Raw genomic sequence first — 18,812 nt, 5'->3', positions numbered from 1 at the left:
TCTGATGAGATGTGTGAGTGCCTGCACTCCCTGTCATTTGTTTATAGCAACATCAGGGAACTGCTGGTGTGAAAATCCAGTGCGGGCTGGAGCGGGACTCTAGTTCGTACGCTTGGGGAACGGCGTAGATGCACCCAGCAGAGCCGTGCTGTTCCTGGCCGTGGGGACAGAGGACACGGCCGGCCGCACTCCCCCGGCTGCCGGCGAGGCCAGGACCGCATTAACACATCTGTGCTTTGCAGCGCACAGTCCCAGCCCTTGAGGTGCTGCCTGCGCGGAGATCGCAGCCCCGGCGGGCTCGCGGGCGGCTCCGGGACGCGGCGGGGCCGCTCGGGCCGCGCCCCCTCCCGGCCCGCGCTGCGCGCCGCGGAGCGGCCCCGCGGAGCGAAGGGAGGTGCGGCCGCCGCAGGGCGCGCTCCCATTGGCCGCCGGGCGCGCTGCTTTGCATGCCTCCGCCCTCTGGCCGCCCCATTGGCTGCGAGCCGGCGGTGCTTTGCATGGCCCCGCCCCCCGCGCCCGCTGGCCGGTGCTGCGCTGCGGTGCGGTGTCGGGCCGGCGGCGCGGCGCAGTGCAGGAGCCAGAGCCAGAGCCGGGCCGGCAGCGGGGCTCGGCCGGCGGCAGCAGCAGCGGCAGGAGCAGGGCTCAGGCAGCACCACCGCTTCGCTGCCGTCTGGCGGAGCAGGGCGAAGCGAAGCGACCGGCGGGTCGCGCCGCGCCCGCTCGCTGCTCTCTTCCCCCGCGTTCCCGTGAGCCGCTCCCCGCCCGGGTCCCTCGGGTGCAGCATGAAGTGCGGCGATGGCCCGGAGAGGTAAGACGGCGGTGAGGACGCTGGAAGATCTGACGCTGGACTCCGGGTATGGTGGTGCGGCGGACTCTGTGCGCTCCTCCAACTTGTCGCTGTGCTGCTCGGATTCGCACCCCGCGTACCCCTATGGAGGAAGCTGCTGGCCGCACCTAACTGACTCCATGCACAGTCGGCACAACAGCTTCGACACCGTCAACACCGTCCTAGCGGAAGACTCCGAGGTGCTGGACTGCGCGGGGCAGCAGTGCTCCCGGCTCCTGCCCGACCTTGAGGAGGTCCCCTGGAGCCTGGAGGAGGTGGAGGCACTGCTGCTGCCGCCGCCGCCGCGCCGGGAGCCGCGGGCGCCGGGCGCCGCCAGCCCCGGGAGCCGGGATGCGGCGGCGCGGCTCTCGACGCTGGTGAGCCGGGCGCTGGTGCGCATCGCTCGGGAGGCACAGCGGCTGAGCCTCCGCTTCGCCAAGTGCACCAAACACGAGGTGCGGAGCGCCATGGAGATCGTCCTGGGCTGGACGCTGGCGGCCCGCTGCACGGCAGCCGCCCTCGGCGCCCTCTCCCTCTACAACATGAGCAGCAGCGGCGGCGACCGCTTCAGCCGCGGCAAGTCGGCCCGGTGCGGACTGGCCTTCTCCGTGGGCAAGTTCTACCGCTGGATGGTGGACAGCCGCGTGGCCCTGCGCATCCACGAGCACGCCGCCATCTACCTCACCGCCGGCACCGAGAGCCTCTTCCGCGACATCCACGCGCGGGTGCTGGCCGGTCCCGCCGCCCCGCTCCCGCCGCCCGGCCGCCCCCCGGCCGCCGCCGCCGCCCCGGCCGAGAAGGAGAAGGAGGGCGGCGAGGCGCCCCGCTTCACCCTGGAGGCGCTGGAGCAGACGGTCAACAACGACCCCGAGCTCTGGGGCTTGCTGCAGCCCTACCAGCACCTGATCTGCGGAAAGAACGCCAGCGGTAAGAGCGGCCGCCGGGCGGGACCGGGCGCCACCGACCACCTGTTGCGCCGGGCGGGACCCCGTCCGCCCCCCCGGGCGCTGGGCGGGCTGCCGCCGCCGCCGCACCTGCCGCCGGGGCCGGGGGCCGGGGAGGGAGGAGCGGCGCGGCTGCCCCTGCACGGCGGTGCCCGGCCCGGGGCGCGGGGAGGGCTGGAGGGGAGCTGCCGAGCATCCCCTGCACGGCTCTGCCGGGGCTGCCCGCCCGTCTGCCGCGGCGTGATGGGCGTGAATTCGGGGGCAGCTGGCTGGGTGTCGACGAGGGCTGGCTGAGAGACATTGGTTCAGAGCTTCAGTTTTCCACAGGAAATGGCAGAAGCGCAGCTGAGCGCTTGCAGGCGAGATCAAACTTTTGTTACATATGCAGTGGTTTGGCCAGCGATTGCGTGGTTGGCGCTGAAATGCAGTCTTTCTGGACAGATTTCATTCATGTTGCTGCATGTTTACCCAGAGCTTGACACAAATGCAACACCGTGATGCATCGACTTCCTGGGCATTTTTTCCCTTCGTTTTTTAAACGATGAATCTAACATTTTTAATAAGTTATCCTTTGGTAGAGTGGCATTCCAAAGTTGATGTTCCTTATTTCAGCTCCCTCTGTTTGTCAGGAAAGGGAAAATGGAACGAGATGTGTTTCGGGGGGGCAGAGTTAAAATAGGGTGTTTTTTTCATACCTTCTCCCTAAGCGTGCACGGACACATGCAAACACTTTTATTAAGCTTAAATTCAAAATACCTGTCAAGCTGAGATGCAAATATCTGGGGAGGGGGGTGTGGACGAGGAAGGGAACTGGGAGAACAAGGGTAACTGGAAGCCTAGATCACGTCTCCAGATAAGCCTTGTTAAGTTGTTAAAGCCACAGAGGATGCATTACAGCTAATTATCTATTGTCTTAAGGCACCTTCTATCCCATAAGAGACCCAAAGGAGAATGCCAAGGGGGAACGGAAGAAAGGGGCAGATACTCCTCTCTCCTGTAAATAGATGCTGCTTAATTCTATTCCTCTGGTGGTTTTACTCCAGCAGTTGATGTCCTCCCCAGAGGCTTCGCTGAACCACCCCTCGAAATGCATCTGATCTCGGGGGTTTGTGTTGCAGGACCCTGGTGCGTTATTCCAGTGCTGGTGCAAGCAGGCATGGCTTCCCCAGGAGTGCCACCGTTGTTTTTTTCCTTGAGTCCTGCTACCGTGCCTGTAGGTTTCAGATGGCACTGTGTTGCGTTTCTGACATTGCAGCACTGGCTGTGCAGGCTCCTTCTGAGCCTTTCATTTTGTTTTGCGGCTCTCTCTAACTCCCTCTGTATCAGCTCAGTGGATTTAATTGAACTTCATTCTGACCCTTATTTATCTCCTTTCTAGGGACACAAAACAGAGTTTTCATCTCCATTTTATTGTAGTTCTAGCTGCCACAAATCTCCTTGGTAGCTCAGTCCTGAGTTGAGCAAATAGCATTTTTCTAAGATGTTTGAATGAGACCCTAGCAAGTTATCCATTTTGTTTTGCCTCTCTCTCTATGCCTACCTGCTTTCTATGCAAATGTAATATATAATGTTGTTTTGCTTTTTAGCATCTTATAATACATAGTTTGGCATCCTGTTAAATATATTTAGAGTTACAGGTATGAGCAAGTGCCAGGCCTCCTTACAGTAAAAGCCATTTTTTTACTGCTGTAAATGTTTATTTAGTTTTAATCCGAGGGTGTGTTGCCTGCTCTTAAGTACTTTCAAGGTAACTAACCCAGGCATTATAAACCATTAAACACAACAGTCTGTTTCTTCACCAGTGAGGTATGTATCTGTTTTTATAGTCCTCACCATTTTGATGTGTTGAGTGCTCCATGTTTGGTTGCAAATGTTTCCTTCTCAGGCACTTAAAACAGGTGGGGAAGTCTGGTGTGAGCGATTATTTGACCAGTTTGAAACTCTTAGGGCCATCTGTGGCAGAAGGCTTGGATTGCTGGAAGCTGCATCTCTGTTTAATGGCCTAACCAAAGTTCATCCTTCCTCTGTTCTCAGTACTTGGAACACCATGATAGCACAATTTAACAGCAGACTTCTCACATCTCTTTGCACCTCTCCAGGAGTAGAGACAGGTCTTGTACTCTTGAGGTTCAGTAAGTTGGGGTGTCATTTCCCAGCTGGGTTGCATGTGAACACACAAGCACTGGAATCAGTGGATTTGGTCCAGCAGGTGTGGATAAGAAGCAGTGGTGGGGTCCTTTCTGGAGGTACCATGGCCAGTGTGATTTGAGCGAAGGTGGGGGATGGAAAGCAGTGCAAAAGCAGACTCTGTAGCAGTACCTTATCTGCAGGCAGGTTTTTTGTGGGGAGAGGTGCCTCTCTCTGGGAGGCAAACGTCAAACCTTTGAAAAATTTCCAGGCAAAATTCAACACCTTAAAGTTTATCCAGACTGTAAAATGGGCAACCTGTGAAGATCATGGGATGCAAGTGTTTAAAGAACATGAGTTTGTGCATGATGCAGTCCAAGATGGCTCTAACAGAGTTTGTGAACATGAGTGTTGGGGAAGATGGTCTGAGGATCTGCAAGACACAAACCAGCCTTTCAGGGCTTCCCTGTAAGTTGTGCAGAGTGTTTAGTGGTTCCAGCTGAGGTTTTTTAGCTGATGTCATACTCGGTCATTTTGGAAGCTGCTGAATAAGATCAGTATTGCAAGATAACCTTTTCCTTCCTATAAATGATGATCATGTGCCTTTAGACAAAGATGATTGAACCAGTTCTTTCCATGGGCCCTTGAGCCTGCTGGGCTCCTTTTGGGTGTGTTTGGCCTGAGCTTGAACAGCTGCCTCCATGGGAGCCCCACTCTCCAACAGGAGCCTGCTCATTACTCTTGCAGGGTCAAAAGCCTGTGGATGAAGGTAGTGGCACTCCTTCATGTGTTGCAGGCAGCAGGCCATGTGTCCCTGATAAGCCCCTTGATAACCTCATGTGTGGGACAGGGAGGGGATGACAAAGGCAAAGCAGGCGATGCTGTCAGCAGTGAGCCGCTGGAGTATGGCAGCAACTGCTGGCATATTGACTGAGCTTATCTTTCTGATTACTATATCAGAAAGAACAGACCTTGAAAGCACTCTGAGGTAGTAGTTTCCACCCTCGCCCCCTTCCCCCCCCAGAATTTTAACTTCATGGCTGAATGAAAATTAAAAACTTTACATTTGGGATTTCACTGATGCTTAAATGTTTCAATTATGAGCTTCATCTGAACAGCACAGTGCACGTTTTACATCCTATAACAGTTGCACGGAGTGTTATTTCCCTTGGAACAGGGAGAGAAAAATACTATGTGCTCAATGAAAGGCAGTAAAAGCTGGCACCTCTGTGGTTTAAGCTATATTATTTTAGTTTCTTTATTGCTCATCAAGCCCTTACTTTTATGCCAGATCTGAGAAATGCTTTGAGATGAATGGGGAGTTTCCCCAGGTCTTGATTCAATGCAAATCATTGGAGTAAATCCATGTATGTTGTTTTAACAGGGGAGCTTAGATGGCAGATCCAAGTAGCTCAAAGTCACCTGCTTGGTATTATGGAGGTCCTTTTTCACCAGCAGGAGGGATGGTATTAGATTACAATTTAATTAATACAGAGTTAAAAAAATCGGTTTTTCCTGTTTCAGTCTTTGGGGGTCTCCATGTCTTTGTGGCAGAACTTTTGGTAGGAGGTACATAGCCGGGGAATCACAGGGTGGAGTTTTCTGTGGAGTCAGCATGCACAACTCTGCCTTGGCTGTTTGTGTACAGCTTCTAAAAATAGTGATTCGGAACCCAACTGCATCCCTGTGGTTTCTTCCTCTTCTTAATATTATTTAGAGAAGACGATCAAACTAGTTAGAAACCCAGGATTAGGTCAGGCTTGGCTGACACGTGTCAGCTAACCTCAGTTTAACCTCAGCCTCTTCTTCTCATTCAGGCCAACTAGGGGGACTCCAAGCAAATGAGCAGTACCAATATATTAGCACAGCTTAACCAAATCAATAAATGCTTTTAAATGTTGCTACATATGCATATATACATGTGTGCACACAGAGACCATACCCTTCTTTTACTGGCGAGCATACTGTTATCTGTTACTTCTCTGCTTTTTGCTGTAATTGAACCATTCAGGATGCCATTATGGCCTTAGGGGCAGTGTAAAAATCAATCTAAAACTTATTTCATCTAAGATGATAGGGGAATATTTGGGCACAAAATGGAATTTTATGCTATTTTCTTGGCCGTATTTTAAACTGTAATCCCAAGAATATCCTTCCCCCTCCACCCCCCATTATGTTTCCGTTGTATTTTTTGCTGGTTAAAAAAAAAAAAGAATATAGTTGAAGTTTCTTATATGTACCAATATATTATACTTAGAGGTCTTTGCTGTTTTGTTTTTCCCATCTATTCTCGGCCACTTGAGGTTGACATGAGTGGTGGTACAACAAATGATGTATATTTTTGCTTGATTCTCTTACCTGACAACCTCCCAAGAAAACTTCCACACTCTCTTTGAACAAGTTGTGAAATTGTCCCCTCTCCATTCCAGTGCAGGGCGGGGAGGGGGACAAATCCCCAAAGGACAGAAGGTACTACCTCTTTGTGGTTTCTGGCCAGTGATGCTGGTGGGAGCTGGGATGGCAGTGGGGAAATCATGCTCCTTCTCTGTAGTGGGGTGGGTTGCTTTGACACCTGGTGTTGGCAGGAGTGGGACAGAAGGATAATCAGCGTGTGTGTGCTTCTTGAAGACCTCTGTTGCCTTGAGAGGACACCTTGAGAAGGGAGCAATGGTAGGACTGGGAAATAGAGACCCATTGGGAGGTTGAGGTTCGACTCACTGGGTGATGAAGGTTTGTTTCCCCTCTGGATGTTTTGATTCATGTAATTTGTTTCAGTTAAGAGTCTAACATAAAAAAAAAGTCCCAGAAATGGTTATACTGGAAGCACCCAGGATAATCATAAAGCTTATATTTGCCAATATGATTATTCCTTTTGTCATGTTGGAAAGTACCTTAATAGCATTTATAGCCTTGGCCACGCTGGGGAGTTTTCAGGCTGCATCTACATTACTTAGTTTCTGATGTAAATGTGGATTTGGAATGATGATTGGGAAATGTGATTGTGTATATAAGGAGCATGTTAGGTAATAACAGTATAGTTTTAGCAGTATGTTGGGTTCCTGGCTTTTTTGCTGAGTGCTGTCAGGCTTCATGTAGTTTTTCAGCCATCCTGTGAGCTGATGACATAAGGTGCAGGTAAACGTTAGGGACAACTTTGCGCCTTTTCCTAGTACTACTGCAAATGCTCTCTCTTCCACTGCTCAAAGTTAATAAAAATGAAAAAGACACCACTCTTAGTGTGTTGGTGTTTCTGTAGTGTGTGTCATACCAAGCAGTTGGTTGTCACTCACAAACCTTCCACATTGTTCAGAGTAAATAACCAGTAGTGCAGTGGCTGGGAGTATCTACAGCCTGAACCCTTTCTCCCCTGTCCTGGTTAGGGGTTGAGTTCTCCTATCTCAGAAGTTAGGAAAAAAGCTTTATATTCTTCCCCTCACCTTTCCCCTAAGGCAGATGTGAAAGAAGAAAGGCCTGCTCAATGAGATGACACCAGAGGAGGAGAGAGCTGTTTCCTGTAGCACATGGGTGTTTGGAATTAAGTCCTCTGTCTGGAATAATCTCCTCTGGCTAATGTGTAGTGCAGAAAGAGTTGGGGGAGCTCCTTTCAGGTGGTTTGCTGAAATTAGCAGTTTTCATGCAAAATACTTCTGTTGCTGGCCCAGCAAAGGATGTACAGGAAAAGCAAGGAGGGGATGGATGAGGGAGTTCGTCACCAGGCTGTGTTTTCTTGCAGTGAGTGTGATGAGCAGCAGCACTGCCACGGTTCCTGTCCCTGGTCATTGCAACCCTGCAATGTGGTTGGCATTCTCACACCGGCATTCTGTGTACTCGTGGGGGCTTGGTGGATGGTGGATCACATCAGTGCCTGTTCACTTTCCATGTCTCCTCCCAGTTTCAAGATTCCTGCTGCCTCAGTTTCCCAGGCTGGGCCATCATGTCCAGCTCTGGCAGCGGTGCCTTCCTGCCAGTCCCTTTGTGCCAGCACTCCTGCCCATGGCTCTGTCTGAAGGCTGCTTTCCTTTGTCCAGGATATAGGAGGCTTTAGCAAGGCATAACAAAGAAGTAGGGACTATTTTCTTTCTTTGCTCTTGTCCTTGTTTACTTGCTGACCAAAAGCAACATACTGCACCATCTCTGTAGAAATCTATAATTACAATTGTTATGTACCTGATAAGTATTTTAAAGATTTCAAAAGCCATAAAGTGAAAATTACCCCAGAGCTTGTGTGGCCAGTTTATTAACCTCTGGTTACTTTTCCAGAAATGTTTAGTTAGGCGGCCTGAAAAAAACACAGTCATTGTGAAGGACTGTGCCAGCCATATGGTCACATTTGGTTGGTTCTTGGTCTGCCCTTGCTTTCAGGGGTTTCCTACAACAAAGAGTTTCTATCAGTGGCCACATTTGTCTGGCAGTGCGTAAGCTTCCCATTTTCCCAGAAGGTAACATAGTTATCCTACTGTTAAAGGATGTGAGGAGATAAAATCTGATATCTGGTCACTTCTTTTGCTTTCCATAGGGCTGCATTTCTCTCTTGCAAAGAACAGAAGAGAGGAGGGCACTGATCAGGTGAAATGAGTCTGTGAGGCTTGTTTTGGCAGCAGGAGTGAGGGGCATGTTCCTGGGAGCAGATGAAGAAGGAGCCACTGTTGGTGTGGATCAGTTCAGCAGCATGGCTGGGGCACAGGCATGCTGACACCTTGCTGAGGCTTTTCTCAGTTACTTTAATTTAACCTGATGTGCTGATGCTCTTGCATCATCATACTTCCTTACTCTGGCAGTTTGTGGGTAAGAAAGTTCTACAGTGTGGTTTATGGGACATGACCATTTTCTTGGGCTCCACTGAAGGAGTGCCTCTCATATTGATGGTATTATATCCTCTTTCTTGATTCCTAGGCTGAGTTCATAGGAAGCACAGTACCCTTTTTTGGTGTACTTGTTCCTGAAAACAACCCAAGAGGCTATATAGTATTGTCAGAGGGTATGCAGTGGTAAGCATGTGGACCAGCTTGGGGGCTGAAAAGATGCTCAAGAGACTTTAAGTTTTCCACAGGGATTCTCTTGGCTCATCACTGATAAGGAAAAGAAATCGTCTTTGATTTGGTTTAAATGGTACTGGATTGATAATAAGGAGCAGGACAAAAATTAGACCCCCCTGTACCAGGAGACCTCAGGACAGGTGATTGTGTGCCTGATGGATCAAGCTGACAGAGGTGGATAAGGGAAGAAGGACTTGTTCACCCCAGTTGGTTCCAGGCCGTTTCAAAGCACGGTGTTGGAGCTGGTGTAAATGCCTGTGGGCAGCGGTGTGTGACTGCCTGATGTTGGTGCTTGCTGGGATGTTGATCTGCTTGGTGGGATGGGAGCTTGGCTGCCGTGACCCTTGGGGACTGGGCTCTTCCTGCCGTGGTGCTTCAGATGTTGATACTGGGATCTTCCCAACGACACATGGAAGTGCAGGAGACAGGTAAAGCTCTTGCTGTGGGGGTTTGAGGCAGCTGAAAGTGAAAGTGCAGGAGGGATCAGTGCTGCAGGATGTGTGGGAGCCAGTGGGATGCTCGCCAGGAGATAGGTGCACACGAAGGCGTTGCAGCTGAGCCGTGAGGGATTGGTAATACTTCTGGGTCAGCAAATGCACAGCCTTACGCGGCTTTTCCAGAGCTCTTATGTGCATAGACCTTGCTCATGTGAACAGCACATGGATTTCACACAGCCGTAAAGGTCTTGGGACAGGCTGGTGAGTGAGCAGGAGAACAGGAACCCCTGAAAAGATTAGAGAAGAGGCCTCTTCAAGGGCTGGGTTTCTGTCCTCAAGTGCTGTGGAGTAGCACCTGGACCTGCAAGAGTCTGAGGCTTTAAAATTCATAAAACCACCCTGTTTTTAAATTGCACTGCTATGAAATACTGCTACCAGGTGGGAGAAGTGAGCAGGGCTGGGGTTGCAGCAGAGGTATGTTGAATGTATTTGCATTTTTGAGGCAGTTAAATAATTGAAGGAAACTTTGCATCCTGCAGTGTTTTACAGTTTCTCTGGCCTGGTGGTAGTTTTGGGTAAACACTGTTGGGCTGTAGTACCTTTGCTTATGTGTTGTGTTTGGCTGTGATCGAGTTGCTACAGTCAGGGAAGGTTGGGCTTTTCTTGCAAAGAGCTAAGCAAATCTTGCACGCCTCTCTCTGGGATGTTACCCAGCAGGGATTTGGAAAAATAGAGGTTGTGGCACTGTGGGCCATGTGTACTCCCCAGATTGCAGGTCCTTTGCCCCAGATGAAACATCTTCAGTTCTCTGTCACCTCTAAGCAGTGAATGTGGCCAGCAGCAAGGCAAGCTGCCACTGGGGACGGATGCAGGATTCCCAGGCCTTCAGTGGGAAGTGCTGCCAGCAGAAATGAGAGAGATTTCAGAGGTCAGAGTCATTTTGGCTACCCACTGTGATGCTTTTTTTGAGGAGAATGCTAAGAAGATTTTTGGTTTTTCTGTAATACAGGGGCATTTGTTTGCATGCCAGGATATCACAGAAATTGGTTTCACTGAATCATTCACTGTAAGTCTGAGTAGGTAGATTATTTTGCTCTGGGTTGCCATATAGAAGAGACAACTGCTAGGGGTTAGATGCATGTACCTCTGATACTGTTATTTCCCTAGATGCTTATAAAATAAGGGTCACAAAACTCAGTACTTCGGAAAAAAGTATCCCTGTGCTACTTGTGTTATTTAACTTCTCTAATGCATGTCTTGTGCAGGGTGCTGTGTGATACAAGCTGTTCCAAAGGTAGTGCTAAACCCAATCCTGTAGTCCTTGTTTGGGGAACATTTCCACTGATTTTGGTGGTAAGGACAGCCTGGCAAATACCAAGATCAGCTCTTGTGTTTGGTAACAAATTAAAGAATTAAGAATGAAATTCCTGAGTCAAAGCTGTAGGCCCAGGTTTAGTTTTGCTTAAGATAAGCTTTTCCAAAACTGAATATGAGTATCAGTATCTCCCTGCATATACTTATTCCTAATTTGAAAGTATTTTTTTCCATTGTTTCACTGATTAATGGTGTGCAGCCTGAAGATTGCACAGCACAGCCTGTGAGACCTTGTGCTACCTGGCTCTAGCCTATTTCCGCTGGCCCACATAAGAAAAATTCTAAAAATAGTCCAGCAGTGTAGGTTTTCAAAAGTAAATTAGATTTTTAAAATAAGAGGTTCAGTTTAATTATCTGGCATGCTCTCACTAAGAAGGAGGAAGAGTTTCAAAATACGCAATTCTTCTAACATGGAAAAAACCCCAGCCCCAAACATAGCTTGGTCCTCAGTAGTTAGGACCTGCTGCTGCTTTGCTGTTGTGCTTTACCTATTAACTAGTTCTTCATTATACCAGTGTGCTCAGAAAAGAATTGTCTTGTGCATCAAGTGTTTCTGGAGAATGAAAACGGTTTTGCAAGCTAACTGAGTGCAGGGACAGACACCAGCAATGTGCAGTCTTTTTAATGAAAAAGACCTGTCTGTGGGAATGCATATATTGCCTTGCTTCCATCTTAAAGAGCACATTTGGTAGAGGATGGGTAGGACAAGGAGGAATAGTCTGAAATATTTCACAGGTTTAAATGTAGGAATGGCATAAACACCTGTGTAATGCAAGGGATGAGCTTAGGCAGCAGTGTTCTTGCAGCAGAATGCTGGGAGCCAAGATAAGTAAGTTGGTGACGCTGCCAGTCTGACACGCATCAGCGCTTAGGCTGTGGTGGCTGAACACTTCTAAAGCAAGATTAAATACAACAAGAGAAAAACACCCTAGCCAAAACTCATTCCTTCTTAAGTGTACAGATAGTCTAACTGATCTTCAGGAAGGATATATGTGCTGTCACCTCTTTTCAGCACACAGAAACTGCCTATGCGTGGGATAATTGGCAGGTTTTATGAGACCTGTGGTGATGAGAGCCCTCAAACCACCAGAGCAGATGGGGATGATGATGTCTGCTGACTCTGCCTCCTCTGACCAGGGATGTCATGGGGAGAGAAAGGCACGAGATGGACCTTGAGGTTGTGGAGGGACTCAAGTTATCAGATGGGTGGGAGAACACTGCCTTATCAGGGCTGGTGGTGTTCTAATTACAGGCTGTGTGAGGTGTGTGAGGCAGGAGCTGGTGAGTCACAAAGTGTTTTCTGAGGTTTGGGGCTGGATGCTTACGTGTTAGCCACTATTGCAGGTGACTTCTTTCGCTGACTGAGGAGGCAAGGCACGGTTTTCCTTTGGATGGGACCCTGTCCACCACCTTTGTCAGCCTGACATCAGATGGCTCTGATTTGCCCAACCTAGGGCTATGTTTTGAGACTCCCTGGAAGTTTACCTGGAACCAGGCTGCTGCTTCCTGCTTAATAGGTGCTTCTCATGCAAACAGTACAAACACACCTCAACTGCAAAACTGGCTACAAAGCTGGCTGCTGAGTGGATTTAAACCTGTAGCATTGACTGCTTATGCAATCCATGTTGCATACTTCTGACTGTGCTGGTAAGAGATTCCTGTCTGGAGTGAGAGGGTGGAGTGCAGACACTGGGGTCTTTAGCATTGGGATTTACACATTTTCTGGTCTGGTAAGGTCTGAGTTGGGTGAGTCCCTGGGAAACATCCTTTTCTGGGGGCAAGGACAGCACTTAGAGGGAAGAGGTGTTAAGAAAATGAGGACTTGTTAGTTTACTTCTCCCCTTGACTGTGACTTGAGAAGGCATCATTGGGGTGAGTTCTGTTCTTTCTTCCTTTAGAAGTTTGCAGTGCTGTTGGCTTTGCACTGATATGCAGAAGAAGTTCTTGATATTTAAACACAAATGTTGGCCATGGCATAAGGAAAAAGTAAAACAATTCAGCACGCCATATAAAACATCCTCTGAGCCTGGAGTAATTAGTTCAGTTTCATAGCCTGATTTCCAGAAAGAGAAAGAACAGAACAAACAGCAGAAAAGATAATGAAATTTGGCGGGGGGGGCCCACAGGGACTGTTTCTGTACAGTGATAGTCAACCACAGTGGTGTTATTTGGTCCAGAAAGAAGGCACCTGGGGATTCTGTGATTGCACCATGCAAGGGTCTGAGTGGCAAAGTGGGAACTTGAGCAACTGCTGAATTTTTTGCAGAGAGCCAAGATGCAAGACTGAAAAAGTAAATTTAAAGTTACTCTAAAGAGCCCTCTCCTTTTCCCAGCATAGCAGGGGTTTGTGGAACTGTATAATTGCAAAGGAGTGGCTGGGAAACAGCATGCTGGGTATGCACATGGAGACTATTTCTAAAGATTATATTAATCCTATATTAATAATTGCAGAGGAAGTACTGGTTTGTGTTTTAGCCAAAGCTTTGCTTGGACAGCCTTTGTAGGCATTGCACAAGATGTGCAATGTGGGTGTTGCTGCCCTTTGTGCTGCACAGCCATTCGCTGCTGATGGGTACTGCTAACTGAGGCTGCTTCCTGCAGTAGCACAGGAATAACCTTTATTGCTTTCAGTAATCCTGTGAATGAGTAAGAGCCTCAGGACTGAAAGTTCTACTGTTCTGAGCTCCTTTCATGATCACTTCTCTAGGTTTTCTTTTGCCATTTTGACATGGGCAACTATTCCTTCCCTGTGTTTCATATGTGCTCTCTTCATTAGGAGTGCTGACCTTCTGGATACTGCTCCTTTTCTTTTCCCCTAAGTTGAAAGAAGTTCAGTATTTACATAAGCAGCTTGCTTGCTATTTTACTGCTTTCTGGCATAATCTCTCTCAAATGCCTTTCTGAAAATAGTCTGTCCAAGTAAAAATATGAGGTAAAAATATTCACTGTTGAAGCAGAGTATTTAGAAATAGCTGTAATTTTGAGTTGTATCAAATAGAAACCCAAGCCTTTGCAGTTGATTAGGGACAGTTGTTTTAACTTCTTCTGCAGCTGTTTTTTAGGTTGTTAACTGGAATTTTTGACCTACTGGAAAAAAAAAAAAAAAAAACAACCAACCAAAACAACCCTTACTAAATTTGGTATCAAGGCTATAGCACTGTGAACTTGGTGTAAAGCAGAAAGAAGGATGCAAAGCACCACTTCATCCACTTCATTACACTGGATTGTTGCATCAATAATGTAGTAATGTAATTTCTTGGAGGGAAAAATAATGGGCTCTAATGATGTGACCAGTGTGGTCACTGATACTGTAACACAATTAATTGTGGCTTTCTTGCAACTAAGTGCTGCAAACAAATTCTGTTACAAGTGGATGTAGGGCATTTGAGCTCAACTTCCTTCATCTGAGGAGTTTGTCCCCACTCTTCCACTCTTTTGGGATTATCCACAGAAAAAAAAAAAAAAAAAAAAGATGTCTCATGATGGGAGTGGGTTTCCCTGTTCATCATGTAGTGGTGTGCCAGAGGCTCCTGCTCTGCTTTCTTAAACATGTTTTGTGACAATTGTAGGGACTGACCTGGGAGAAAAGTGCCATGGAGGGACTGTGGCCTTCAAGGCTTTGCCTGCATGTGTTTCCCCATGGGACTGTGGATAACAGGAGTGAAGTCTAGGTGGAGTTCTGTCATCTTTCTGACATCACTGATGGATTTGTCTAAGAGGCTGGTGGTGCTTGGCTGGATGCTGTACCCTCAGGGAAAGGTTTGATCTCCCTGAGACAAGCAGCTGGTGGCCCCTTTTGTGATATCCAGGCATGGTGTGGGGTGGAGACCCTGGGGAAAGTCAAAGCAAGCTGTGAGGCAGGGTGGGCTGCTCAGACAGTGAGTAGTCTCTCTATTTTATTCAATTGTGGCCAAAGCCCAGAGGTGGAGAGTGGCTACATGTTTGGGCTGGGTTGATGAATGCTGTTTCTATCTTTGTGTCATTCAACACAGTCCTGTGTTGATTCTCCAATGTCTGACAAAAGTTCAGCTTGCTGCCAGCCTTCGCTTCCATGGGGAAAATGATGTAATCTTTCCTAAATCTCTGGTTTCCATAACACTTGGAGTTGTCAGTGGCCATCCCTAGTGCTGTAGTTGTTGTCCAGAGGGGGTGTAAATCTGGCCTGAGCTGGAAGCTTGCTGGGGGATGGTGGAGGAACAGGCAGGCATGTGCTGCCACGTAAAACTCATTTTCTTAGAAACTAGGTAAGAAATGCAACTTCCCATTTTCCAAGGATTTTGATAAATTGGTCTGCTTGTGCTCATTCATATTTCTTATAAACTCCCTGAACAGTCATGCTTATGTCATGTACAGAAGACAGAGGCTTACAGGAACTGCTGCTTTGGCTCCTGGCGCAGGGTGGGTTATAGGCACCACCAAGGATCCTAGTGTCTTTGGCAGGCAAAGCTCTGTCTGGTTTTATATTGGTTAATTCCAAGGTGTTTTCCCACTTACTTTGCTATATATTATGAGTGGGAGGGGGGATAGAGAATAAAGGCAATAAATTTCTCAAAGTACTTTATAATGTACTTTTGTCCCCCACTTTGAAACTGAATAGGATGTTTATGAAGATAATTTATGTGACAATTTTCTGTTGGAAGATTTATTTAGTGATATGAAATGAAAGAATTTGTCAGTCTCATCTTTTAATTTGTTAGAAAAGAGCTAAAATGACACATTTAATAATTTTCTAACCACACGCTTTCAAAACTCTGTTTATCTGATCTTTTTACCACAGGGGATAATTGGCTTATACAAAACGAAGTATTTTTCTGGTAGCGGGTTACTTGCATTTAAATATGTATGTAGCAACTTTTCTTTAAAAAAGGCTGTGCCAGGGAGAGGTCATACTTCAGGTCATACAAATGACAGTGAGTATTTAAAAAATGGGACACTGCAAGTAGCAGAGAGAAACAGTTATGGGTATCTGTGTGCTGTGAGCTTGGGACTGGCACTGACTGGGAAGTTTTCCCATTTATTTACCTGAAAATAGGAGTTCAGCCTTTCACGGGGATTTGCAGGAGTTTTGCTGGTGGCACTTTCTGTTAATAAACACTTGGCTCTACCTGGAGGTGCTATGTACAGACAGACATTTAGTGTACTGTAGACTACCTGTAGATATAAGTCCCCTCGGGAATGGCAAACTAATGGTGTTGGTGAAGCTTCCTCCCTGGGAACAAGGGGGAGCTTCTTATGTGCTTGGGCCATGGGCCAGGCTTATTTTTCCTTGGATTTGCTACATGAATTTGGTGTCAACTTTCTTCCAAAGAGTACAAAATTGTAATTTAATTTATTTATAGGGCTATGTGATTTATACCCTGAGATATGTCTCAGTGGTTTCAAATTACAGAGAAGGATGGAAATACTGGCTGATTTTTCCTTTACCCTGTCTGTAGACTTTGAGCAGCAGGTCCAAGCCTAACAATCCACAGCTGGTAATGAAAGCACAATTTAGTTTCATGGCCTCAAGTATTACTGTAAACCTTCCTGAAATTTCTGCTTTTAATATCTAGTGGTGTGCTACAATGATCTTTCTTAGTCTTATCATTAGTGTGAGAGAAAGTGTCTTCAGTTTCATTTAGGTAAATCCATCATGAGGCTGATCTAGTGGTTGAAGAGTGGGAAAAATCCATTGAAGTCAATATAACTGTGTTAAAAAAAAAAAAAAAAAGAGCTCATCCACCAAATGAGTCTGTGACTTGCTATCTGCTTAATTTATTGAGAGCTGACCTAGATGTACATACTTGTGTTAATCACTGTGTTTTACTGAGATTTCTGTTACCTGAAGTGTGCTTGTTGGAGAAAAGCGTCTTATATTTGAACTTTTGTACAGTACTTCCCTCCTTAGACAATTTTCAGTGATACCAGCCTTTGTGTCTGAAGCACTGTTGTTAATGGAAGCTGTCGATGGAGGCTGTCAATACACTTGAAGTCAGTGGCTGGTGGGGACATTGGGACATAGTATGTCACTGCTTTGGCATGCCACCCATTTTTAAGGGCAGCTTAAGGATGGTATCCAGATACAGGGAATACTCTACAGTCCGTTTCCGTCAGGTTGCCCAATGCCTTCTCCTGGTGAATGCAAGTGATTTTCTGACAGGGAGTCATTTGAGGCAGTCCTGCTGCCTCAGGGTGCTGGATAAGCTGTCAGCTAGTGCCAATTTGCCTCTGTTTTACATGTGTAAATGTAGTGTTGGGAAACACCACCTCCCTGGAGCATGTACCAGCCAACCTTGTTCTTGTGCAGCTATTTCAGTCTGGGGATGTTGAGGCTTGCTGTCACCTCACTGCTCACGCAGGAGAGCACCAGTGGCAAGTGCAGCTGTAACTATCTAGGGAAGGAGTTTGATGCCTCTCATTCTGGTGCAGCAAGAGCTGCCTAACTGTGGGAGCTTTTTCCCTGACTCTTGGGAAGCTGGAAGAGATGTAAAGTAGGGGTAGGTAATGCCTTTGCATATGGAAATGGTACATCTCCTGACATGCTCAACCTGGCTCACTGCCCTGCACCATCCCAGGCTCTGCCAGGTGGAGACCAGGTGGAATGCAGAGATTCTGGGGAATTGGGGTCTCTGTGCTCCCCTTTTTCTTAGCTGTTAGTTTGGGATGCCAGTGGGCTGGTAAGGAAATGCTCTGTTGGTGTCTAGCTCTCTGTCTCTGTGAGCAGGATGCCTGGCTTTGATCTTTTCAAAGATGGTATCATGGAAGTCTAGTAGAAACTGAAAGCTTAAATGCTTTGACTTCTTGATCTCCATTGCAGAGCCAGACCACTCCTTGCAGCCTTGTGCACTTTGTAGACAGCCAGTTCTGAAGCCTAGTTGCTTCCAAAGACCTGGGGCCAAGAGAAGGGTCTTTGGAAGCCTCTCTGCTCAGAGGTGACCTTTGCTGCCAGCATCATGTCCCCCAGCTCGGCAGTGCCGGGAGGCTGGCACGGTCCTGTGGGAGGTTCTCAGGAGGTCTGTGAACTCTGGATGTTTTCCAAGACTGTAGCAAGGCCTCTGTGCAGCAGCTGGTCACATTCGGAAACTCTGCACCTTTTTATGGCAGCAGAGGGAACCAGAAGGCTTAACAAGTCCTGTTGGCTCCTCCAGAGAAGGAAGGAGGGATTTATGATCTTTAAATAAAAGTAATAAAAGGCCAAATATGTTTTCTGACTTGTGTGAAGTGAATGCCTAAATTTGGAGGAAACCGAGGGGAGATTTATGCATTGTGTGTTGTCCTGCATACAAGTGATTGCTTGGGAGAAGGTAAGAGTTAAGGGAAGTGGCAAAGAAGGGTGTATCCCTGCAGGAATAGTAATTACCATACTGTGGGAACATGGGACACTGCCTTTTCTGTTCTTGCACGTGTGCACTGAACCTCAAAAGACACCTGGAATCCAAACAACATTTCAGGCCAAGGCATCTATCCAGAAAAATGTACATGGAGAAGGGGAATAACCTTGCTTTCCTGAGATGATGCCATTTAGGTGTCAGGATCAATGCAATGTATCATTATTCCTTTCTGGAAAGTGCATGTGCCTGGATGAAGGGTACATATGTTTGCATTGCAAGGATCCGAATTTGACTGAAATTTAAATATCCACATTTGTATTTGGTTGCTTGCTATCTGCTAGTCAGCTGCACTGTGGAAATTATCAGATCTGTTTGACCAACTAAATTGAATTTCAGTTTTGGTTGCTCAGGAACACTGCTGTGAGTGGCTTTCATACTGACTCAGCACCCCCCCCCCCCCCAAAATGTGGGTAGCAGATGTCTTAGATCACTTCTTCAGGAGGCCAGCTGTTGATGTGCCTCAAAGGAAAATACACAGTTGTTCATTGCATGGGTTTGGCAAATGATACTGTGCTGCCCTCCTTTGAAAACCTGGCTCAGCATCCGCCTCCGTGGTTGGTTTGCAAGGTGTTGATGGTACCTGAGGCAGTGCTGCTCCACCCCCTTGCAGGGTGTGAGCTGGTACAGAGTCAGGCCTGTAGCAAGTACAATTGTCAGCAGGCAGTGAGGGTGCACCGTGGATTTGGAATAGTTCTGTC

At 47.6% G+C, this 18,812-nt stretch overlaps 1 protein-coding gene across 1 annotated transcript in view; it reads left to right on the top strand.

Moving 5' to 3' along the window:
• Nucleotides 1-699: 699 nt before the first annotated feature.
• ABTB3 (ankyrin repeat and BTB domain containing 3) overlaps nucleotides 700-18,812 on the top strand; it is a 164,549-nt gene continuing 146,436 nt past the window's right edge. The window contains exon 1 of the mRNA XM_053978867.1: nucleotides 700-1,753. Within this exon, the coding sequence (XP_053834842.1) occupies nucleotides 796-1,753 (958 nt within the window). The 5' untranslated portion in view covers nucleotides 700-795. The remainder of the gene's footprint in view (nucleotides 1,754-18,812) is intronic.

Source organism: Vidua macroura, chromosome 5 (assembly GCF_024509145.1).
Source record: "Vidua macroura isolate BioBank_ID:100142 chromosome 5, ASM2450914v1, whole genome shotgun sequence".
NCBI lineage: Eukaryota > Metazoa > Chordata > Aves > Passeriformes > Viduidae > Vidua > Vidua macroura.
This window is presented reverse-complemented; position numbering and strand designations above follow the sequence as displayed.